The sequence below is a fragment of the Tachysurus vachellii genome, chromosome 16 (genome assembly GCF_030014155.1).
Source record: "Tachysurus vachellii isolate PV-2020 chromosome 16, HZAU_Pvac_v1, whole genome shotgun sequence".
NCBI classification, from domain to species: domain Eukaryota; kingdom Metazoa; phylum Chordata; class Actinopteri; order Siluriformes; family Bagridae; genus Tachysurus; species Tachysurus vachellii.
Genome location: NC_083475.1, coordinates 10,473,686 through 10,496,943, shown reverse-complemented (window position 1 = coordinate 10,496,943; position 23,258 = coordinate 10,473,686). Strand labels below are relative to the sequence as shown.

General features: G+C 35.4%; 1 protein-coding gene across 1 annotated transcript in view; it reads right to left on the bottom strand.

The window, feature by feature from the left end:
- LOC132858759 (IQ motif and SEC7 domain-containing protein 3-like) overlaps positions 1–23,258 on the bottom strand; it is a 45,117-nt gene that overhangs the window by 7,249 nt on the left and 14,610 nt on the right. The window contains exon 2 of the mRNA XM_060889219.1: positions 19,042–19,128. Coding sequence (XP_060745202.1) covers positions 19,042–19,128 — 87 coding nt within the window. The remainder of the gene's footprint in view (positions 1–19,041; positions 19,129–23,258) is intronic.

The following is a 23,258-nucleotide window of genomic DNA, read 5'->3' as shown; positions in this document are numbered from 1 at the left end:
TACCTTTACTCTCACTTCTTTGGTACCACATTCTTTACCTCTGAAAAAAATCCATATGCAGTACTCCCTATTTTTCTATGAAGCACATTAATCACCTTCCCATGTGGAAAGTAAGGTCAAATCCAGAATTTAGAGTGGAAACCACACAAAGAAGCACCGTTGCCCTTGTGAGATGTAGTTGACAATGCAATCAGATGATCCTGTTCCCTCTTAAATATATTTACAGTATATTAAATGTTCTTTAGAGGACAGGAGCAAAGACGAGCGGCAGAGGAGCAGTAGAATTTTGTGTTTTGTATATGTGTTGAGAAGCATAGAGAATAAAAGAGATTAAAAAAATAGAAAAAACATAAAAGTGAAACAGAGTGATGCATAGAAAGAGAATCATTGAGGTTTTGGTGCAGTAAAACACTTGGACATTCCACTACTCTAGTATTGCAGTAATGGCAGAAAAGAGCTGACACTATCATCTTCACACTTACCACTTAATCTCCAACACAGAATGCTTCAGCAGCATGACTTAAAAACTGATAACCCTGTCATGACCTACTGTAGCTCTGAGTGAGAAAGTATCTTCTGCGGATTCATGTCTGAGATCCTATTGATAATTGGTAGCATGGGGGAATCCATAATAATACATAATACATTTGTGACAATTTCTACAATATATAGTTCTAAAGTACTTTTACTGAACTGAAATATGTTTCTTTTCAATCATTTGAAATACACTTCCTAAAAATTAAATCAAAGGTTTATTAAGTCGACTTTTAAGTCGGCAATCATTAATGCAAACTTGTACAGAATTGTACGCTAATTGTACACTAATTATAGTAAATGATAAACCCTTTTGATTATCAGCATCCTCCACATCAGTCTGCGTCTCATCACCTGAGCTATGAGTCTCTCTCAGCATTTGAACATAAGCCTTATCACTGTCTCATCACTTGACTGATCTCTATCCTCTCTTACTGTATATCAGTGAGGATAAAAAAGGCTGATTGATTCTGCCAGTTCTGTTGTGTTAAATCACATTTCTTTTCTGCAGTCTGCTGTCATCTATACAGAGTGTGTAAGTGCAGTGTGGTTCTCTGTTTTGATGACAAAGGTACACTGCAGACATTTTAACAGCCCGTATAACAATATGAATCGATTAAGCTTAGCTTTTTCGCTATGGTGCATAGCTATGCAACAGTTTGATCAAATGATGTGTGAGGAAACCACACTTAGCCAGCTATGCTTTAAACCTGTTTTAGGCTTTAGAAAAACGACTCATGATTAACAATGATCATTGCAGGCATTAACCAAGGCATGGTTAAAAAGTAGCAAAAATAAAATTTAAGGTTTCTTAAAACAGAAATGTCAATTTATATTACTGGCCAAAAAAAGTCTAAATTTTCAGATTCCCGCTACAGTGTCAGCAGTTTTCCAGTTTTCCTAGACCACACTAGGACTTGCTAGCTGCATAAATCACATAATACTGCACATCATGTTTTAATCATATTGTAATATTGTGTATAATATTGTGTAATTCCGACAACAAACAGTTAACAGTGGACACATTTACAGAATCTATCTATGTTCATAGCCGTATCTTTTCCGAACTATATTAAGAAGTTCTTAAGCTCTTCAACGAGTCTGTCTCTTGAGTTCAACACTCAATAACAGCTCAGATCGATTCCTGACTGAACCCCTCTACTCCCCCTCTCTCTCTCTCTCTCTCTCTCTCTCCCCTGTCCATGAGGGATTTAGGCTGTGCATGATGCAGGAAGGTCAGAGCTGACATGGAGCACAGAGACAAGAGGGTTGAGCCCTTGTTCAGGCCACTGGGATGGGATGTGCGTATGCAGCGAGTGTGCTGACAATGAGGTCACCAGGAGCGTGGGCATCAGCAGTATGATAATGGAAGCCTATTACACCCTGCTAGAACCAAAGGAATCTAAAAAAGATAAAGGACAAAAGAAATAAAGACGTGCGTCATCATCAGGACATAATCATCACATATTCACAAACGTTACATGAAAAGATAAATAGACATCTACATGAAAAAAAATATTCTGAGACTATTGCCATTACACTAAACACCACACAAACATGTTGAAAAAAGACAATTCTATAAAAAAAAATCATTCTGCTGCATTTAACAAATTAGCATTCAGCACACAATTCCACTGGAGCAGTTTCAACTTTTCTGATAATCAGGTATTAAATAAGCCTTGGTTAGCACCAGCAGTCTCACAACAAGAATACGTGCCATCTTTTTCTTTTTTTCTTTTTTACTTTCATAGCAATTTTTATAATCTCTCAAAATGTGTGCCCAGACATGCTGTCTTTCATCAGAAAATATTCTTCAACATCAAACAGACCAGGATTTGTTTGCAGGCCAAAGTAAGTGATGCACTTTCTAACTCATGTCTTTTTAGAGACTTCAGCAATTGTTCCATATCCTCAAAAATGTAATAATAAAACTTCAATTTTACATAAATAAAGCTGTCCTTTTAACACTGGTTTCAGCCTCAGATATTCTGTTTGCCATGGATAGAGCTGTATACTGTACTTTGACCACAAGCTTTCAAGGTTTGTTCACACTAGCAGTTGACAAAGCATCAGACGAGCTTCTCTTTGAGTACGTTCACAACCCTGAGCTGTCATTTCAGTGGCAAGTGACAAATGCAAACAAGTCAAAAACATGACCCAAGAGAGTCTTCAATCATGACATGGCAAATGGGACAGATGTTTCTTTGGATTTCCACTTACAACTTTCTTTTCCTACATGCAATTAATCCCAAATTAGAATGACTACATGCACACAAGTTATATAACTGACAAGAGTTCTTGCCACTTGCTAGCACATTAGCATGAATCCTAAATGTTATAATATTCTTGACAATTTTGTCTATACAAATATACGGCCAGATCCATAAATAATTTTACAAAGCTATTGTTATTTTAGCTTTCTACCACAGTATTTTGGTAAAAATGAATGAATATATAATTAATATAAAGTGCAGACATTTAGATTTTATTTGAAGACATTTACTTAAACTACTGTGCTACTCTTGTATTTACTGGTGATATGACGCTGACAAAAGCAACAGAATTAATTCTAAAGTCTACCAGGGCTTTATTATTAGCTCAGATTTAACCAAATGTTAAAAAACTTATTAGACAGCACTCAATACTACAGATGAATGATGACCTACTGTATTGCACACTTTGAAAGCACTTTGAAAGCAACCTAGGAATTTGTAAGACAAAGAAGTGGAATGATCTGCAATAGTCAAGTCAATCACCAGACCTGAATGTACTGTAAGTGAGCTTGCATTTCACTGGGAGGGAAAAGGGAAAATGCCCCAAGAGATCTCCTAGAGTACTTTTAAACAATGTAGTGGTGAGTAAATGTCTATTTATATTGTTAGGTTTGACATATAATTAAGTAGTGGATAAAATGTTCAACAAGGTTACGACTGAAAGCAGGCTCTGTGATCACAGCGATTGTCCAATAAATGGTCTGTTGTAATGGATTTAATAAATCACTTATGAAAAAAATATGTGCTTTGTCCTTGAAATTTTTTTGGCCAATAAAGTGTGAGCTGTACCAAAGATTCATTCCTAGTTTCGTTTTAACCTCCGCTAAGTGCCAGTACCTTTTTTTTTTTCTTTCTCTGTTCTTTGTTCTGAGGTATGCTGAGGGATTGTTCTTTGTAAATTAGCAGTGTTCAATTTTAATTATATTGTGAATTTTTTTTCACTTGAATCATTTGTTTGTTTGTTGGATGGTTTTATTATTCCATGTTCTTAGTGTCCACCACAACTGACACAAAATGTCCCAGCACTAAATTAAAATAAAAAATTACAAAATTCCACACATTTTGCTTGATTTATTTATTTTTTTTTTTACACAGTTTAAAATGACTACAGCAATGCTATTAAAAAAGCATGAACTTCTATCCAATGAACTCTCTTTCCCACGGATTAGTCTGTGATTAGTCTACAGTACAGTAGCAGTACAGTCTTTCTTCATCACACTGCTGATGCGTGATTTGCTATCAGTTTATTCCAAGTGTGCTTCACAACAAAGCACTTAACACACCTTTTGAGACCGAGGTAACAAAAACCTGACAGAGGATTAAAGATTTGAACACTGCATGCCGTCATTGGCCAGCATTAGTTAGACAGTTATGTATTTGCTCTTTGGCATGACTTGTTCAAATTTGGCACCGTCTGGAAGCAATTTGTGCCAGAACAGGTATGAAGCAGACACACTGCTACAATGGAGATTAATTCTTATTATAAAGCCTCATAGAAATGCTGCCTCATGAGAGCACAGATTATTGTTCTAAAAGGGTTCTCCTGAAATATGAACAATAAAAAATGAAAAATGATAAACAAACACCGACGAGTCAGTGAATGCGATCTCAAACCATTTTCCATTTTCCGTGTACATTTTGAAAAAGGAATGTTCTGAAATATGTATGGCACATTTAAAAAATAATCTCCTCTACTCTTTGGTTAGAGGTAAGGCAAGCAATTGGGGAGATTCAAGAAGGGGGGTGTAATGGCCAGTCTTTAAAGATGTACTGTATGTGTAACATTCTGAGTGAATGGCTAAAGCAAAGTCAGTACCAAAGCGCTAAAAACTATCCAGATAAGCAAACATACTGCATGTAACCTCTAGCACTACATCTACAAAAGTACTATATGGAAGAAAATGATTCTTTAAAAAAATGCATGCAGTGTAAAAGGCTGTTTGTACAATAAAATATTATTGTATGTTATTATAAGGGGTGAAAACAGTGCCCAGGCTGAGCCAAGGATGTCTAAAGCAAATGGTGTATCCAATTGATGTAGCCTGAAATGGAGTGCTATTATGCTGAATTTTTACATGGATTCTGTAGCCTGCGGAAAGCACCATATCATTATCCGAGCCAGCACGCTGTTTACTGTCCTGTGTTCTGCTGTGTTCATTTAAGTCTCAATAAACACAACATTGCAGGTCTATTTTTACACCTTCACACTTAAGCACACACAAACGTTTCAGGACCCTTTACTGACAAATATTCATTGTCAAATTAATGTTGTGCTACACCTAAATCTACCTCAGTAACCAAAGGAAATCAGTTTATCGCTTTTATTTTTATTTTAAATAAAATTATAGTAATTGGGACAAGCCAAATATCCTCACTATGTCTTGAATATCAGTTATTCCTATATAAATATGGATAAAGAAATAAAGAGGGACACTAAGACACTATGTGTGTGTGTGTGTGTGTGTGTGTGTGTGTGTGTGTGTGTGTGTGTGTGTGTGTGTGTGTGTGTATGTGTGTACGTACATGCTAACTGGCAAGTAAGATGTAAATAAACCAGAATCCAATCAGCTCAAGCTCTATGTCACTATGAGAAACACAAATCACATGCACAAACACACACAAATTCACAAGCACACTGAACAGACAGTTTGGGGACCGATAGAGAGCTACTGTATTGACAGAGCTGCAAGGAGAGAGAAAGCAGGATGGAGCTGATATCAAAACTGAACAGTAGAAAAATGTAAAATAGAGATAGTAAGAGCAATAAAAAAAGATAAAGCATACAAAAAATTTGGATTAGTGAGATAAAGCAGGGATTTCATGCAGTAAAACAGATGGTATCTGACACACACATGCACATACACACATACACACACAAATGACAACAAAAAAAAGGCATAATGTGTATAAAACAGAAAATATGAATTCATGTGCATCATAATATTTCATTGGAACATTTAAGTTAGAAATAAACTGCCTGCTTTCATAAGGTATCGGAGATATTTCATAATATTACTGCACCTGTGCTTCCCGAAGCTTGTGATCTTCCATGTGCTTTGTAATGTGAGAGTCACGACTCGAGGCCAGCAAAGACGTATGTGTTGTGATGCCTTCTTCAGCTCCTTCTTTCACACTTACACTTTTTTCTATTCTCTCCACAATAAAGACTAGAACAAATATGAGCCAGTTTACTTGACTTGTTTGCTTCAAGGACCTCTGTCCTCTCCACTCTCAGAGCTCACACTGCGTAGGGCACTGTGTCTTGTCATTCATCAACGGGTTGATGTGCAGCATGAGAAAGCAAAAGGCAGGAACACCTGTCTGGGAAGCTTATACTACAAGTATCATCACACTTAACCTTTTTGATTAATTTTCCTTTCATCCAAAGCTATTTACAAGTGAGACATAATCTAGTACAAGCATCTATTTGAGTTGTTGAGGATTAACCTTTTTTTTTTTTTGTTTATCGTTCTTCTTTCTATTTCCTCTTAAAACAATCACTGGAAAGGTCTTTGCTTAAATGCCCAATTTTGTATTTAAATATATTTAAATGATATGATTAATATTATATTGTTAATATTATATTTTATATAATTAATATACAAAACATAATGATTTAAAATGAACCTAAATGTTTTAATGACATCATCATCCTCTAACAAAACCATTTTTGTTTGTGCAATATTTTTTTAAATATATGAAAACACTTTATGTAGTAAGTCTTTCTATATTTCATGAAACATGCCGCTGAAATATATAAGGTAAATTGCCCTTAGGTGCGAGTGTGTGTGTGTGCATTCCATTACCGAAAGAAAGAATGTTTAATATATCTCGAATTGCAAATATGTTAATAAGTTACCTAAAAATGTAAGCAAATGTGAGATGTAAATGCTACACTTAGCTCCAAATCTTTTCTTTCTAATTATCTTTTAAATATTATAATAAAACAGAAGTGAACTGTAAAAACAAAGGCATTGAGTAAACATTTGAGAATAGTCAACCTTGATAGATAACACCTACAGATATCTCTTTTCAGTATTTAAATAGTGTATACTCCTCATTTTTACTAATTCTAACAGCATCTCTTCATCCTAGTTTCTTCTCATATCAGATAACCAACTTTCTATATTTAGAATTTGCCCATATATTCCTGTACAACTGAGATGTAATGGATTTGCCAAGGTTAAATATCTTTTGACCCTGCCTGCATGATTCTTATGGTCTAGAATATTTTCCCATGTCAAACTTGGTTGCCTGTTTTCACATCTGAACCAAATGATCTAAGGACAAATATGTACTGTATGTTTCTAAATGTATGTTTCTCCTAAATTAATGTTTCAGGTCCAGCCAAGATAAAGCCACATTCAGCACATCCAGGTGATTTTTTTTTTTACTCCCTGGATGCTTTCCTCAAGTATCGAAGGCAGAATAATTAGATTTTACTTGAATCATAGAATTTCTATGAATCAAACCAAAGGAGATTTAAAGGTATTTTAAATGTTTACTTTAAATGATGTAGAACATTTTGTATTGTATAGGGAGGTGCTCTTGCTATGTGTTCTTAAAAGATATAATTAAAGAGAAATTATTAGATGTAAATCCCAGCGAGCCACTCTTTCTGTAATTACTTTGTAAATAGGAATGTATTAAATTTTTGCTTATGAAAATAAGTAGCGATGCAAACACTCAGCAGTGGATTAAGATGGCAGGAGTAGGTTGAAAGTTTAGCAACACAGTAGAATAGGTATAATGTGTGCGATACGTGATAACTCTAAAACATGTTCACTTAAGTTCCAACAGTGTTTTAATAAGCCAGCTATCCATAGATGCTCAGAAGTGTAGCTGTCGAGTTTATGTTATACGTCGAGTTTATGTTATACCTTAGAGGTGATATTTCATATAAGAAGTATCTATTACAGTAAGCTATATACACGATTATTGGGTGAACAAAAGTCTCTGTTCATGGATGCAAGACTTCCCTGCAGTCAAGTGCTCAATATAAGATCTTCAATTGTCATTGTGAATCTTGTAGTCTGAGCAAATGTTTGTTGGCTTGGGGGACCAATTTTGTGCAAAACCCAAATTTGCATCTTTTTGCTAGCCAGTGTTTACAAGAATTCAACTGTAATCGAATCTGACAGGCTTTCCTAGACCACTACATATATACATTTTTGTTCATATTGATCACAGTTCTAAAACCTGTGCCACCTACATAATCTCCATTGAGCCATGATTATTTTAGGAAGTCACCCATCCTGGATCTTGATTATCATTAATTGCTCATTTGAACTTTTCTTTTATTGGTTTTTAATCCATTTGAAATGAAGAGCATAACAACATCATTAAAAATATAGTCAATTAAATCCAGCAAGCCTAACAGAGTAAGGTGCATGTGGGTCATTTTAGTACTGAGAGGAGAAACAGCTTTCAGTCTATCTACCCCTGCACATCAGCCCCAGGAGACAGCCATGAAAGAACATATCGACTAGGTCTCCTCTTGCTTCCCGCATCCACTATGAGTAATCTCATGGCAGAGGCCATTAGAGAGATGAGAAATGAGGGACAGAAAGGGAAGGAGTGCACAGCACAAATGTAGCAAGAATGGCCATCTCTTCAGCTCTACTCCATGGCTGAGTGCTGGTAATAAAAACTCAGGGAGTCTAATCAGAGATGGCATCATCCTGCTCTTTATTAGCTTCCCTTTGCATCATCACCAAGGGACCCAATTTAAGAAGTGTAGAAGAAGAATATTAGGGTTACGAGGCCCCTGCTCTATTTAATGGTTATTAATGAGAAATATGATGTGGTTGACCAGGAGAATATTGACCAGGAGTAGTTTGGAAAAAGGGATAGAACAAGTTGGCTTAGGAGTTTTTGTTTAGAAATAAATATTTAAAGAAAGTCAAATCAAACATATTGCATGCTTTTAGAATACTTGCAAATTAGATTTTTGGTTTCCCAAGCCATATTATATAAACCCTTTCTGTAAATTTAGGCATTTCAAAGGGGAAAATTACTTTTTTTCTCTCTTTCTAAGCATTTGTGGAGTAAACAATGTAAACAAATTGATGTATGCATATTATCCATATCTTTATCCCTTTATTCCCTTTCCCAACCTTAGCAATATATTGTATGGTATCCTACAGTAGAAATTATTCTGAACATCACATTTACTGTATGTATTGTGTTGTAGTTCACATTTTTATGACATAAATATAAGTGTACTACCCTAAAATAGTGCAACATTTTGAGCAAGGCAGAAAGGCAAGTAAATCAGAGGAAAAGCCCCATTAAAATACAGCCCTGTTTTTATGCCCTGCACATAATTACATGTAATAGCTGTCTAATTACATGATGAACGTGAAGGTTTTTAATTAAAAATTATTAGGACTACACAATAATTAAAAATATTTAATAAAATAAAATTACATTTTCTTAATTTATTCAAAACAAGCTTTAAATGTCAGAACTAGAGGTGAAATTTCACAAAGGTGAAATTTTATCCCCTCATCTTTCTCCATACTATATTATGCAAATGAGATATATAAGAGAATTCATTTAAAATTGCTGCACAGGTCAAGAGATGTGGCAAGAGGATGCTGTGGTCGAGTAAAGTGCAAGATAGACTCATGATTTTGGCTGACACAAGGTACAGTAGGCTGTCATACTCTTTAAATAATTGGTGATATTCTGAACCTTTGACTGCAGAATTTTGTGATAAATGTATCCTATGAGACTAGCATGCCAAATGACACCACACTGAAATGAACTGACAGTCATTCCAGAGCATTTTTGGGCATTAAATGGGGAAAGCTATGTGGGGGGGACATACTGATTTTTACAGATTAACACTTAAGAGCTTCTAAGAAGAGACATTTGGAAGCCTTGTCTCTGTGCTGCCTCAAGCCAAAACTAAATGTACATTTACTGCATTTCTCTCATTCTTAAATCAAATTTTATCATAATTTATTTCAGTTTAATATAAATACTGCATGACACTTATAAAATACAACCAATAGTGAAATTATGCACTGTAAAGTATGCAGACGTATATATAACGTGAAAAATGTGCCAGCGTGATGATAGGACTCACAACAAGACTAGAATTCAGGCTATTGACCAACAATTCATTCAGTTCCACAAAAAGCTGTCTTAACCACAACCAATGCACATGAGCACCTTGAATGTCTTTAGGTGGAAAGCACCAATTGTGGTTCACCTACCCTGTATGAATATCTGTGCATCCTCTCCTGGTAAACCTCACAGCAATCAAAAGCACCACAAGCCAAGCTTTATTCTACTTCCTCTATGCTTCACCTCCATCAATTTAATCACTCACTTGAGCCCTCAGTGTGTAAATAAATATGCCTACCAAGGTTTAACTATTTTTTGAGGTTTGTGGATACCTTTAGCACTACTATAGAATTTGGCTCTGAAATCAGGAGCCAGCAGAAGCTGAATGAGAGCTTAAGTTGATCATGTGTGTTTGTGTGGGTTAACAGAATGCATCTGATGGCACAGCACCAGTTACGGCTTCTGTGCAAACTCAGTGGGTGACTATGAGCTGGCGGTCTGCCGTAAAATGCTAATTGTGGAAAGGCAAAAGCCTAGTGAAAAGAGGATGAAGAACCCAATCAGCAGTGTTAATACTGTACCTCAACAAACTGATAGCTGATGTGACACTGAAACCTACTATTTTCAAAGGATTGCTGAATGCATGCGACTGATCGTAGTAGGATTTTTCAAATTAGAGTTTGTAAAGCATTTGATTTACTCAACTTCAAAACTCCCCAAGAGTGAAATAGCCTTAAATTTCAGAGGACTCTACAGATACAGTACCACGCCAAAACAGTTATCATTTTGTAAAGGGACAACTCACAAAAGACATCCTACATAACTCAGGGTTCATTATGTTCATTTATGACCAACTTCAATTTCAAGTGAATTTTATTTGTACTACATTTTTTAACAGTGTACATTTATATCAACTTTATAGAAATATATATTTTCACTTCCCTTGCTCATACTGTTACACTGAGCATTTTTCACTTCAAATTGTAAAAAAAAAGTCCTTAAAATTCCGTTTTTCTATTTCCCAATGCTGTAAATAGTTATATAGTTGTGTGGATCCGCAGAAGGCAGTTCAAAGTGGGTCGAAATAAATTTTGATTTCCACACATTTATTTTTATTTTTCTATTCAAAACATTATGCGATTCCCATACATCACATACCATCGGATTACATATCACTGAAAGCACAAGAGGAATTCACATCTACTATCTGATTAAAGATTGAAATGCTGGTAAATATACTAATATAAATATTTTGTAATGGTAAATTTACAGTATGATGTATAAAGTATCACAGAAATCAAAAGGAAAACAAAAGGAAAAGTCTTCACAAATATTTCTGCTTGCCATGAAAGTCAGTTCTCCCAAAAGCTCCTCTAAATAATGTCACTATGAATACACATCAGCTCATCATGTCAGATGCAGATTTGTACTACTTCTACTTTGTCCAAATGATCAAAATGATGCAAAAGCTTCTACTTTGTCCAATCTGGCTAGCACAAGTTATCATCTGAGCTGGGAGATTAGACCACCATCTGACAAATGTCATCCTGCATAATCCTGTGCTGTATTTCCATAAGACAACAAAGAAAATGGATTGCTAGTTGTGAAAAAAGATCCATGTCAAACGCAAAGCATATTAAAGAGAAGTTAATCAAATCATAATTAATATACTGAAGGGATGATGGACAGAGGGTGATTTTTTTTTTCTTTCTTTTTTGTTCGTTTTTGCTAATCATTTGTGGCACATTGAAAACTTTCACCACATTTGTCAGCTCTATAAATAAACACCCTGTCACTGTTCTGATTAAACCCATCATATTCATGAATAGAATTGAGAATTAGTTTTACATCTATCAACATTCCAAAGATTTATTTGGTTTTGTTATGTCATAGATGGTAATGTAAGCACTAAGACTCATTGAGTTGCAAAACACAATGAGAGAATGATTAAAAGCTTTGAGCTGGATAAGCGAAAGGGCTCCATGCAACAAATGTGTTAAATTCAGCTGTTAAAATCAGCTGTCACGTCCTTCTGGTTTGAATCACTTTACTCGTGCAAAGGCCAAGACTAATTGGCTGCAGTTCTTGGATGATATACGCAACATCTTGCGCTATTGGCCAAGCAGCAAGTCATTTGTGAAAAGGCCACAACTGAATAGCTGACACCCTGCCTTTTTTTTTTTTTTTTTTACTGATGTATGCAAGGGAAGAAAAGCAGAAAAGTGAGCTGATGCCTTATTGAATCATGTGACATGACCAAAACATGGATGTATTTTGTTACCAGCAGTGAATGTGTGAATGTCTGATCCTTCATATGTATTTTGCCTTCATGTTCCCATGACGACAGCACAGTAGAGCTGCAAGGTCACTTTGCTGGACATTGGTGACTGGTGACACACCATGATTCTTAGAAAGACAAAAATGAGAAAGAGATAGAGAGACAGGCAATGACAGAAAGACTGACAGATAGAACTGATGGGAACATTAGGTTAGTATCATTAGGAGAGATTACCTCCTTGTGTGCGTGTGTGTATGTACATTTGTCTGCTACTATGACCTTCAAGAGTTTGCCTTGACCTTTTAGTACTGTAAATGGAAATTAATTTTTACCCTTTAACTCAACAACCATATATTTCTCTCATATACAATTAAAACACAATAATCGTTGATATGAATAATGTATGTAGGAGTTTTACCTTTAAGTAGAATCTGGTGGAACTGACATTAATATACAAATTAGTTTTTTTAAGGTATATGTGTATAGAGATTGTAGATCTGTTTACACACATGCACATATATTTATTAATGTTCGCCATTAATTCTGAGAATGCACATGGAGCCAGCTTCAGTAATAATGCAGCACAGGTATTATTAGAACAAGTTGCACTACAACTGTATAGCATTCTGTAGCCTTAAAGTACTGTGTAATCAATTAAATCGTGTGATGATCTTTTTTTTTTTTTTGTTAGAATCGGTTCTAATAGAAATTCATGAGACCATCATGAAAAACAGCAACAACTAGAAAATAACACAATTACATTCAGAAAAAAAAGCAAGGAGAAGAGGAAAGTAAAAGGTGATTTCGATATTGATATTGGAAGTATAATTTTACACATTCAGGGAGCACACTGATTTCCGTGCACTGGACCGCACAAAAAAAAAATGACTATAAACTAATCAACATGACATGGTAGCCTCTGGAACAACAAGCCCATCTGTACCACGTAGAAAGACAGAGAGGGACAGAAAGAGAGGCAAAGACAGTAATACAGCAATCTATATTTGAATTTCTAATCAGAGGAAAAATAACTGCAAAAAAGCAACTGCAAAATAAAGCAAAATAATCCATGGCAGTGAAGTCAGAGTCAAGGTGTGCATTGGGCTGGAGAAAAAAAAACTAAACAAAAAAAAAGATTTTAAAGCTCATATGCTCAGGAGCAGGTGGATAAAAAAGGTGTTGGTTCACATGGAAGTGGAAGTGGGATTTCTTTACTTGACATTATGGTACTCATGCTACATCTATAGATATTCATGTATAAACTGCAATCTACAATAAAGCTACATAATATCCTGCCATTACACACTACTGACATTAATCATGCTTAATTCAGAAGAATTCTAGATGAAAGAGTTCTGAACTAAATCTATGAAAACAATTACAAATCATGAAAAAAAGCCACCCAAGTCTTAAGCACAATGTAAGCAAAACTGTAACGTTTTATTTGGATATAAAACCTATAATGAACTGAATGTTCTCTGGTACATTATTATAAAGTTTAAGGACAATAAAAAAAAAAAAAATTAAAAAAAACTTCCACTAACTAAACTGTGACAGAAAGATGTTAGTCAAAATGACTGATAGCAAAGTCCAACCTCAGTTGCATTCAATACTGGGTAAAGAACAACTCTTAATGTATGTCATTTGTAACCCAGCATGAGATATTAGCCATGACTCATTAAAAATGAACCCGTAAGGCAGTTGAAATTTTAAAAATAAAAACATGCTACTGAGAAATTTGTCTTAGCAACCGCAGTGTCGTTCCCCTCCTCCACCGGATGTGTTTACAGCCCCATTTACACCTTGCATGAACATTGTGTCCTCGGGGAATAGTGTTATTAAATTATTTTAAAAAAAAAATAGGATAGAATTACACAAAAAGGACGGCTCTCATCTCGATCTGTATGCTATTTCTGAACAGAAAGCCCTTCCTAAAGGAAAATGAAATACAGACTGTTTAATAAAATCATCTGGTGATCCCACTCCTGCCATGCTGACAGCTGGCGGACTTTACACAATTTTTTTTAGTCTCCGACTCACTGATTCCCCCATGGGTGTTGATGGAGCATGAAACAGGCTGCAGACTCTCAGGCTCTGTCAGATTACACACTTACCACTCATTGCCTTTTAACCCTTTACTAAATACAATTTTCCTAAAAACAATGATATGTGCGCTGGTAACACTAAGGCCATCTTAACTAGCATTATTTACAGAGCATTGACAAAGTCCGACCTACAGCATTATTACATTTAAGTAATGTTAATAAATTAACAAAATAAACAACTCAAATTTGTGAGTCGATGGATCGTTGACACATCATGAATCGATGTAGTTTTAACAAGATGTTTAATCTATTGATATATTACTAAGCTGTGCTTTTGTGACCAATAAACTGTGAATATATAAAATTGTTCATTTTGGGTTTTTTTTAATCTCATTAAACAAATCAAAAATAAGTTGCTTTGATACTGTTTCTTCTGGTGTATTAATGAATAAACCAATGTAATGGTTAACAGATGATAATGTGTTAAATAATGTCAAATAAAGAAACCTTAAACAAAGCACGACCATTACATTGGTGTACTGAGTTTTATTTTTTTTTTTTTTTCATAATGAATATTTATTGTTAGAATATTAAATAATGTTGCACAATACACTATAGTCTCCAATCTTATCCGGAAAGGGCTGGTGTGGGTGCAGGTTTTCATTCCAACCAAGCAGAAGCCCCTGCACTATAGTATACACTAAAGAATGTGGGCAACAGACCATCACAGCTAAACACACAAAAGATGTTCCAGCATGACATTGCCTCCATGCACAAAACCAAAGAGGAAATGGAAGAACTTGACTGTCCTGCACAGATCCCTGTCCTCAACCCCACTGAAACCTTTGGGATCAACTGGAAAACTGGCTAAACCCCAGACCTACTCACCCAACATCAATCTCTGACTTCAGTTATGCTCTTTAACTGAATGATCTCCAAAATCTAGTGGAAAGCCTTCCCAGGAGAATGGGGTTTATTATAACAACAAAGATGAAATAAATCTGGACTGTTCAAAAAGCACATATGAATATGATGGTCATAAACCTTTGGCCATGTAGTATATGTTATTAAAGATACTTTAAATAAAGTTTGCTGTAGTCTTTTTGTCTTTTAATCAGCTGTAAAAAGTAGTCAATTCATATCCATTTTATTTAATACTTAATTAACCCTTTTTTTTTACACATAAAAATATAATCTCCAGTAAAGAGTTCAAAAGATCTCACTTTCTATAGACAACACAGTATCTGAAGATCAGGGAACTCCAGCTGTGTATCAATTATGTGAGTCTGTAATTTAAAGCTTTGCGGCCTTTAACTCACGTTCCACAGTGAACGAGAGAGCTAATGAATGACAAAGATCAACTGAAGATCAGGGTTTGTTCTGTTTCAGATGGTTGTCCATCTAAATAAAAAACCCTTAACAAATAAATAACTAGATGTGCAAGTCCATTACGTCTAAAGAACGACAGATTTCTTTATTCAAAGTATCTTACAAGTACAGTCCAAAATGTACAGCTATAAAAATGCTGATGTGAGTACTATGCAAGTATGCTTGCATTTTGGAAATACCACAAAGACAAGATTGGAGAGTGTCCACAGGGAGGTACACAGTGTGATAGAAAGAGCTACAAGATACCAAAGTAAAAAACCAAATACTGAATATCATGCTTCATATAACATATATCATATATCAATTTGTTATATTGTTATGTTATAAGTTATAGCAGTATTCGAATCAAATTATTAAGAAATTTTGCAAAAAGTGTAAAGTGGCAAAATGCTTCCCTTCTCATGACCGAGGAGCATTTAAGATATTTTGAGACTTCCCTTTGCACCAATAAAAAGGAAATGATCATCCACAGCAGAGCAAAACAGCCAATCAGGGTCACCTTCATTATTCTCTAAAAAGAATAAGAGCAGACCTGTTATTTTATATGGTAATGAGGCCTTGTTTAGGTGACTAGCTGCACTTTTCTCAGTGACATTTCCCTCTTGGTGCTATTTTGGTGACTTCTGATTTCTGAAGCACCCAATGTTCTTAAAATGGCAAGCTAAATTCTTCCATTTCTGAGGAACTCAAAATCTGCTATTGGTTTTCAACATTTATTTCCCCTTCCATTAAAAAATACAACCAGTGGTAGCTGTTTGATTGTTTGTGTGAAGTGCTTGTTTTGGGGAGGTGTGAGCATTACACAGAAATACACACAAGGAGTCACTACTCTACACATCTACCAGCATGCATGATGTAGCACAACAATCACCATCTACCCCCTAAAGCTGGCCATGAACCACACTGAGATGATGTACGTACATGTATAGGTTGACTATTGAGGTGTATTCCTAAGAGAATAAATAAGCAGCAATGATTGATGTATCTAATGCGCCACTGCATAATGGAAACTACAGAAGCAGCATTGAAACCCAGCTCTACCAGGACTTCTGAGGGCAACGTTGACAAGAATGAAAATGGCAGGTTTGTGAAAGCAGTGAACATATGATACGGTGAGAAACAGGTGAACACCAATTTACTGACAAACATCAAAGTAAGAACAGAAAACAAGAGTTTTTTTTTTTTTTTTGCTAATTAACAAAAAATATTATATTTTATAATGAGCAAAACACAGACTGCCTTAAGCTTTATGTTTGAAGTGGTTTGTTTTTCCATTCAATTCCTTTTATTTCACCAGTAACATGTCTGTTGAATATAAATAAATAAAATTATGTCTCCTCTGACAGATCATGGATCAGGACATTGATGTTTGTTCTCTTCTTTTTGATTTGGGTTTTTTAGAACAGCCACTGCTGTAATATGTATCTTTGCATTAGATTCCATACAATACAATATCGCCTGCTGCATGGGGAGTGTTTGAATTAAATAAATAAATAAAATTTTTATACCAATAATAGACCAAGTTACACCGTTGACTGGAAATTAGCACACTCTCAAATTCATTGTATAACATTAAACATTAGTCTAAAAAACAGTATTAAACTCTAGCACTCTTGGTCACTGTGGTCAGAAGGGTACAATATTTATACCTTTAGTGTGTATCTTTTAAATGGAAATAAACCTGTAGTATACATTTAAGGCTAAGTAAAGGTTTTTAAGGTCCAATTATTTACATTATGTCATTACGTTTTTACTATTTTCTTCTAATTTTTTTTCACCAGCCTAACTTGTCATCATATGACAGCTATCAACTGGATGGGTAGGAGGCTTTTACAAGACTGGGGAAGCCAAAAGACATGAGTAGAACACACTTAGAGGAAAAGCAGTATGATCTTCCCTCTTAGCAGATGCCTGTGATTGGCAAGTGTTGCTATGATTGATGTCGGGATTTTCTCATTTGGTTCTCTGCTATTCTCAGAATTCAAGCTTAAATAATTAAGACATGCCCTTGAGGTCCTTGTCCCAGTGATAATGAATGGTACAGTTAAATATTATTTTTCAATGATTGTTGTGACTTTTTTAAACCAATTTTTCATTTTAAGGAACATAAACTCATACTCATACGCTTTTATAGATTAACCTACTACATGAGGAATTGACCATCTCAGCAGAGGTAACGTATAGGAACCACACTGTACTGAAAGAAAAGCTAACAAAGCTATTTCAACTACTTACATAACACTAATACAGTGTACCATGTCCATAGGTTCGTTGAATGGTTCTTGCTGCACACAGAACAAAGACTATAGAAATGATGTCATAACACTAACACTCAAATAAATAAGTGACCATATGAGTTTGATCCTGCACTGAAGATCGCAACTGCCTATGGTGTTTAGTGTCACTTCAACCTTATGCCTATTCAAACCCATCCCACTTTTATCAGCAGTGATTAATTTCCACTGCGGAACACAAGACCAAGACAATGGTATTGTATGTTGGTATTACATCTCTCTCTCTCTCTCTCTCTCTCTCTCTCTCTCTCTCTTTCTCTCTCTCTCTAACTCTTTCTCTCTCTTTCTTTCTCTCTCCACTCCTCTGTGGCTTTCTCGCTGCGAGTAATTCGATAACGGCGGGCCTCTGCAGCATTTAGAGCGTGATTTAGAGGCTGCGTCTCTGCCGACCACTGTGTTCAAACAACCGCTTATTGTGACCATTTCCTCAGGGGGCGCAAGTCCATCAATAAAGCTTTGGCTTTGTTGCGTGTTTTAGCTTGCACTCACTTTTTCCCCCTCTTAGATTCATTATTTAGATAAACCACAGACTCTGTAAACATCTAGGATCCACAATAAACATCGAAAGTGCTTTGCTTAATTACTATTGATGTTTTTTGCCTCTTTGTACAATTTGTAATCCTATATCTGTAGATGTGAAAATGAAGAACTAATTAGTTATCCTATGTTAAATAATTGTTTTTATAGAATTAATTATTAGTTATGTTTATTACCAAGGATTAAACAGTTCCATCTGTCTTTTAACAAAACCTAATCCATGTCAGAATGATGTAGTTTGGATGATAGCCAAGATCTAAGATCCACAGCGAATCTCTTGGACCATCATGTCCATTGTCTAAAGGCATTTGTACATAAAAGTGCTTGGAGAATGGGGCATTTCTTCAGCCAAGGGATTTTTAGACTGCAAAAAATTGTACTTTTAATTTTATTGCTTTCAGAGATTTTCTGAAAAACTTACATTTGGACTTGTCCCAAACGAGTGTTATATTGGACATAGGCAGCAGGCAGGCAAAGTGAGGAATCATGTTAACAGGCAAGGAAAAGGCTAAAACCACTTCAAGACAGACAGATCTAGGGCAGTTGTGTTGCATGGTACCACCATATACCAGAAAAGACCAGTGAGTGTGGGTGAGGAGGTGGGTACCAGCTCTTACCTGGGTACGCAGGCCTGAGAGTCGGCTTCAGGAGCGTCCGGAGCGTCTGGTGCAGGACAGCAGAACTGGTGCAGCACTGTCTGGTTTCTGAAAAAGATTGTAATAAAGAGGTGGTAAGAACTCAATCTATGGTGTATAAAAGAAAAATGATAGCTATTGGGTAGGCGGGCATAAGGCTGTGTGCTATATTACTAATTGCTAATATTTCAGCATGGCCAGGAGGCTCAAAAAATGTATGAGGACAGACACAGCAGATGGGCAAAGTCTGCTGAAAGAGACAGAGAGAGATAGAGAAAGAGAGACAGAGACTGAGGAGGGAAAATGTTACTCAATCCCTTTCCCCTTGCCATTTCAGTGAAATAGGGGACAGCTTCTTCAGAGCCAACAATAAACAACATGTCAAAACGCGTTTGTTTTCTCTCCCGAGCCCGGGCTATTGCACACAGTGCATGTCCTGTTTCCTTTATATCTTCTATTTCATATTTTCCTCCTATCACAACCCTTCATTATGGTTTTTGATATGGTATTGCTAATATATAATTATCACTGCATTAATGCACCTGATCAAACGCTTTTTAAAACACATTTATGGAATTACAATAAATATTTGAGCAGGGTGAATTGGGGTTTAGCAGGATTACAAAGCTAGGATTGGGAAACCTCCTGGGAAATCTCTTAGCTTGAAGTAGATAAATACATGGGAAATACATCTAGAACCTGAACTGTCTCTGTATCTAAGCAAAAATAATGGCAAATTCAAGTCCTACATGAAATATACCGTTATTCCTGTATCTATTGGAACTACATTTCAAGGCAGATTGGACAAAAATAATAAAAATAATAATAAGATTTTGACATTGAACAGAATGTGTAAGCTTTAAAAAAATAAATATATATATATATATATATATATATATATATATATATATATATATATATATATATATATATATATATATAGTTATAAAAAAATTATTAATTTAATAAAATACAGTAAAACAGAATCAGCAAAGAACAACAGTCAAACAAGCTCACTGACAGGGAGGTACACAATATAGTTGGTAAAAGCGACAAAAACACAGAAGTATTTCCAGAACTGAATAAGCACCTCTATGACTTGTGCGTTATGAATTTTAGAAAGCTAGCCTTCTTGGCAGGGCTGACATTCAGAAACCTTTTGCATCAAAGGGCATTGCAAAACATGAAGCGCAAAACTTGAACCCCTAAGCTACAGGAAAAACTAAAAAAGGTATACTAAGTCAACCTTCACTATATTTCCTACATGTGTGTTTAAATCCAAAAAGATGCCTTTGAAACACAAGGTCTTTTCCTTTTTATTAATGAAAGCAATGGATCCATAATAATAAAGCCAACATATATGAGAAAGTGTTTGGAACCAGGTGCAGTCTATGCTGCAAACAATCTTTCCTGATTGTGTTGCAATACTACTACTGTAGGTAATAGCCCTGGTTAACAGTGATTAACAACAGGAATAAGACAAGCACTTGCCGTGGCCTTAGGAAGCATAAGATACACCTCAGAGGAACACGAAATGATGAAGAATACAGACAGCTGATTTCGTGATATGACTTATACTGTATGCAGTGGATGACAGGTCAATTAGATTTCCTTTCCGCAAACTAGAGATACATTTGTCTACACGTGTAAAAGCATATGATTTAAATCTTATATATCTAAAAGACAAATGAAAGACCAGATGTAAATAGAATCAGAAAGCCAGAGACCAAATCAGTGAGAGTTGGATTATCCACACCCACACATCTGTGTCTGATTCTCTAGTTACCGTACATAATACCAATATGGAAACGGTAATGCCTAATTAATCATTATTTTAAATGGCTTTTCTAATTATGTTTTCCTTAATAGCCGTGACCCGAGACAGCTTTTATTAGTCTGTGCACACAACCTCCAAAGGGAGTGCATTAGTAGATCAACATGGGACTCTCTGTTGACTTGGATAATATGTGTGTCTGTTTTTATAGTGGTGTAAAATAAACTAGGAAATATAACACAGTCACTGATCAATGAACTGATGAAAAGCTCTCTTCACACAACTGATTAACCCAGCATTAGTCTTAAACGACCTTGAAAACACACCAGCAACATTTACATTTGTGCCAGCAGTAACAAATCATGGTTGTGTTTTCTGAAGATTTGCCTAGACATTCACCATACGCTATAGGGAAATAGTGAGTGACATTTGCCAGGAACCCCAAGGGACAAAAGGTGCAGATGTACAAGTCCAACAGGGCTGCCAGGATAAACATGACTCATTAGTAATTTAGCATTCATGTCATTATGTTAATTACTTATAATATTAAAGCCGCACTTAAACTGGGAAGGTCCTTTAATCAAGGGTGAGGTTCTCTTGACCTAAAGTCAAATTCCAGGCTGCAATAATAATAATAATAATAATAATAATAATAATAATAATAATAATAATAATAATAATAATAATAATAATAATAATAATAATAAATAAACACTGTAAAAGCACAGTTCTTTAACAATTGCTACTCCAAGTGCTTTAGAAACTGAATAAAGAAACAAAACATAGTAAAAAAAAAAAAAAAAAAAAAAAAAAAAAAACAGTAAAAAGGACTAATAAAATTAATAATACAAAGTTTATTAAATGCTTAAGTGATACTTATGAGCAACTTTTTTGGTATATTAGGGTTTTTAATCAGTAATAGATGGATGATGAATGTTTACTCAGCTTGAACTTTACGCTGCCTTACTATAGCTGCTTTCAAGGAAAGCATCTAGCTAACAAATAAATGTAAATAAAAAAGAGAAACACAATGGTGAGTTTTATTTACTTCTAAAATTCATCTGAAGTTGACAAATACCTCTAAAATTACTGGACGTTCTGAATATATTCAAGCAGAAATTTCATCAACTTTCCACACTGTCACCCATCACATGTTTATTAGATATCTGTGCTATGATTTAGTAGGATGTTCATTGTATAGATAAATTTGTTCACTGTATAGTCTAATGGACACAGAAAATGACAAGCACACAACTAAATTAATCAAATGATGCAAGACATTTAATATTAGAATGCTAACATATAAAATATACATATAATATGTCTCAATTCTGAGACATCTGTGGCACTGAGTAAATGATTTGTACATCCTTAAATATCAAACTACAGAGTTTAGAAAACAGAGTTTTTTCATTGCAAACATGCATTTAGAAGCTTCGGATATTTATAATTGCTTTAGTGCTGTCTCTGTCACAGTGTATTTTTGCAACCATTTGGTTGATGCAAAAAATGTTTATTGTAGAGAGGTCTCTAAATCCCCAAACGATGCCGCTTTAATTTGTATGAAGTGTAATTAACAGTTGTTTTTTTTCTGAAATAAATAATGATCTGCTTTTGCGTTCAGTGTGGCAGTTTTCTTTGGCAACCCACCCCTGACATTATCTGTTCCTCACTTCGTATCATGGGCCTGGTAATTGTATACTTTGTATTTTCACAATGAATAAAGGGTTGACTCATTTGTTTTTTAATTACCTACCTAAGGAAAGACAAAAGGTACCCTCTGTCTACCCCTGAAGAAACCAGCTGTGAACATCTGCACTGAATGAAATGAGAATAGAGAAGACAGCAACATTTTACCATTTAGTCATTACGTAAAATCGTGAAGCGTTACCATATTTTTGGGGCAGTGGTGGCTCAAGTGGTTAAGGCTCTGGGTTGTTGATTGGAGAATCAGGGTCCAAGCCCCAGCACTGCCAAGCTGCCACTGTTGGGCCCTTGAGCAAGGCCTTCAACCTTCCCTGCTCCAGGGGTGCTGTATCATAGCTGCCCCTGTACTCCGACCCCAACCTCCTCAGTTGGGATATGTAAAGGAAAGAATTCCACTGTGCTGTAATGTATATGTGGTGATAATAAAGGCTTCTATGCAGGTAGATACATTACAGTCATGGAAAGTGAAGAAATGATGGAAAGTACACTTTAGATCACATGAGCTGTAGGAAAGAGTTCTTTCTTTATTTCCACATATATACTGTGTGCACTCTGTGTTACAAGAAGACGTTGGAAGGAATTGCACATTATACAAAGCAGGTGGGGTGAGTCAGAGGATCACTGATACTCAAAGTACAAAATATTGCCAGGTTAAGGTCAAAACCAAAACAACCAGTCACAGGCACTTGGAAAATAATGAGATGATATTATACCCATT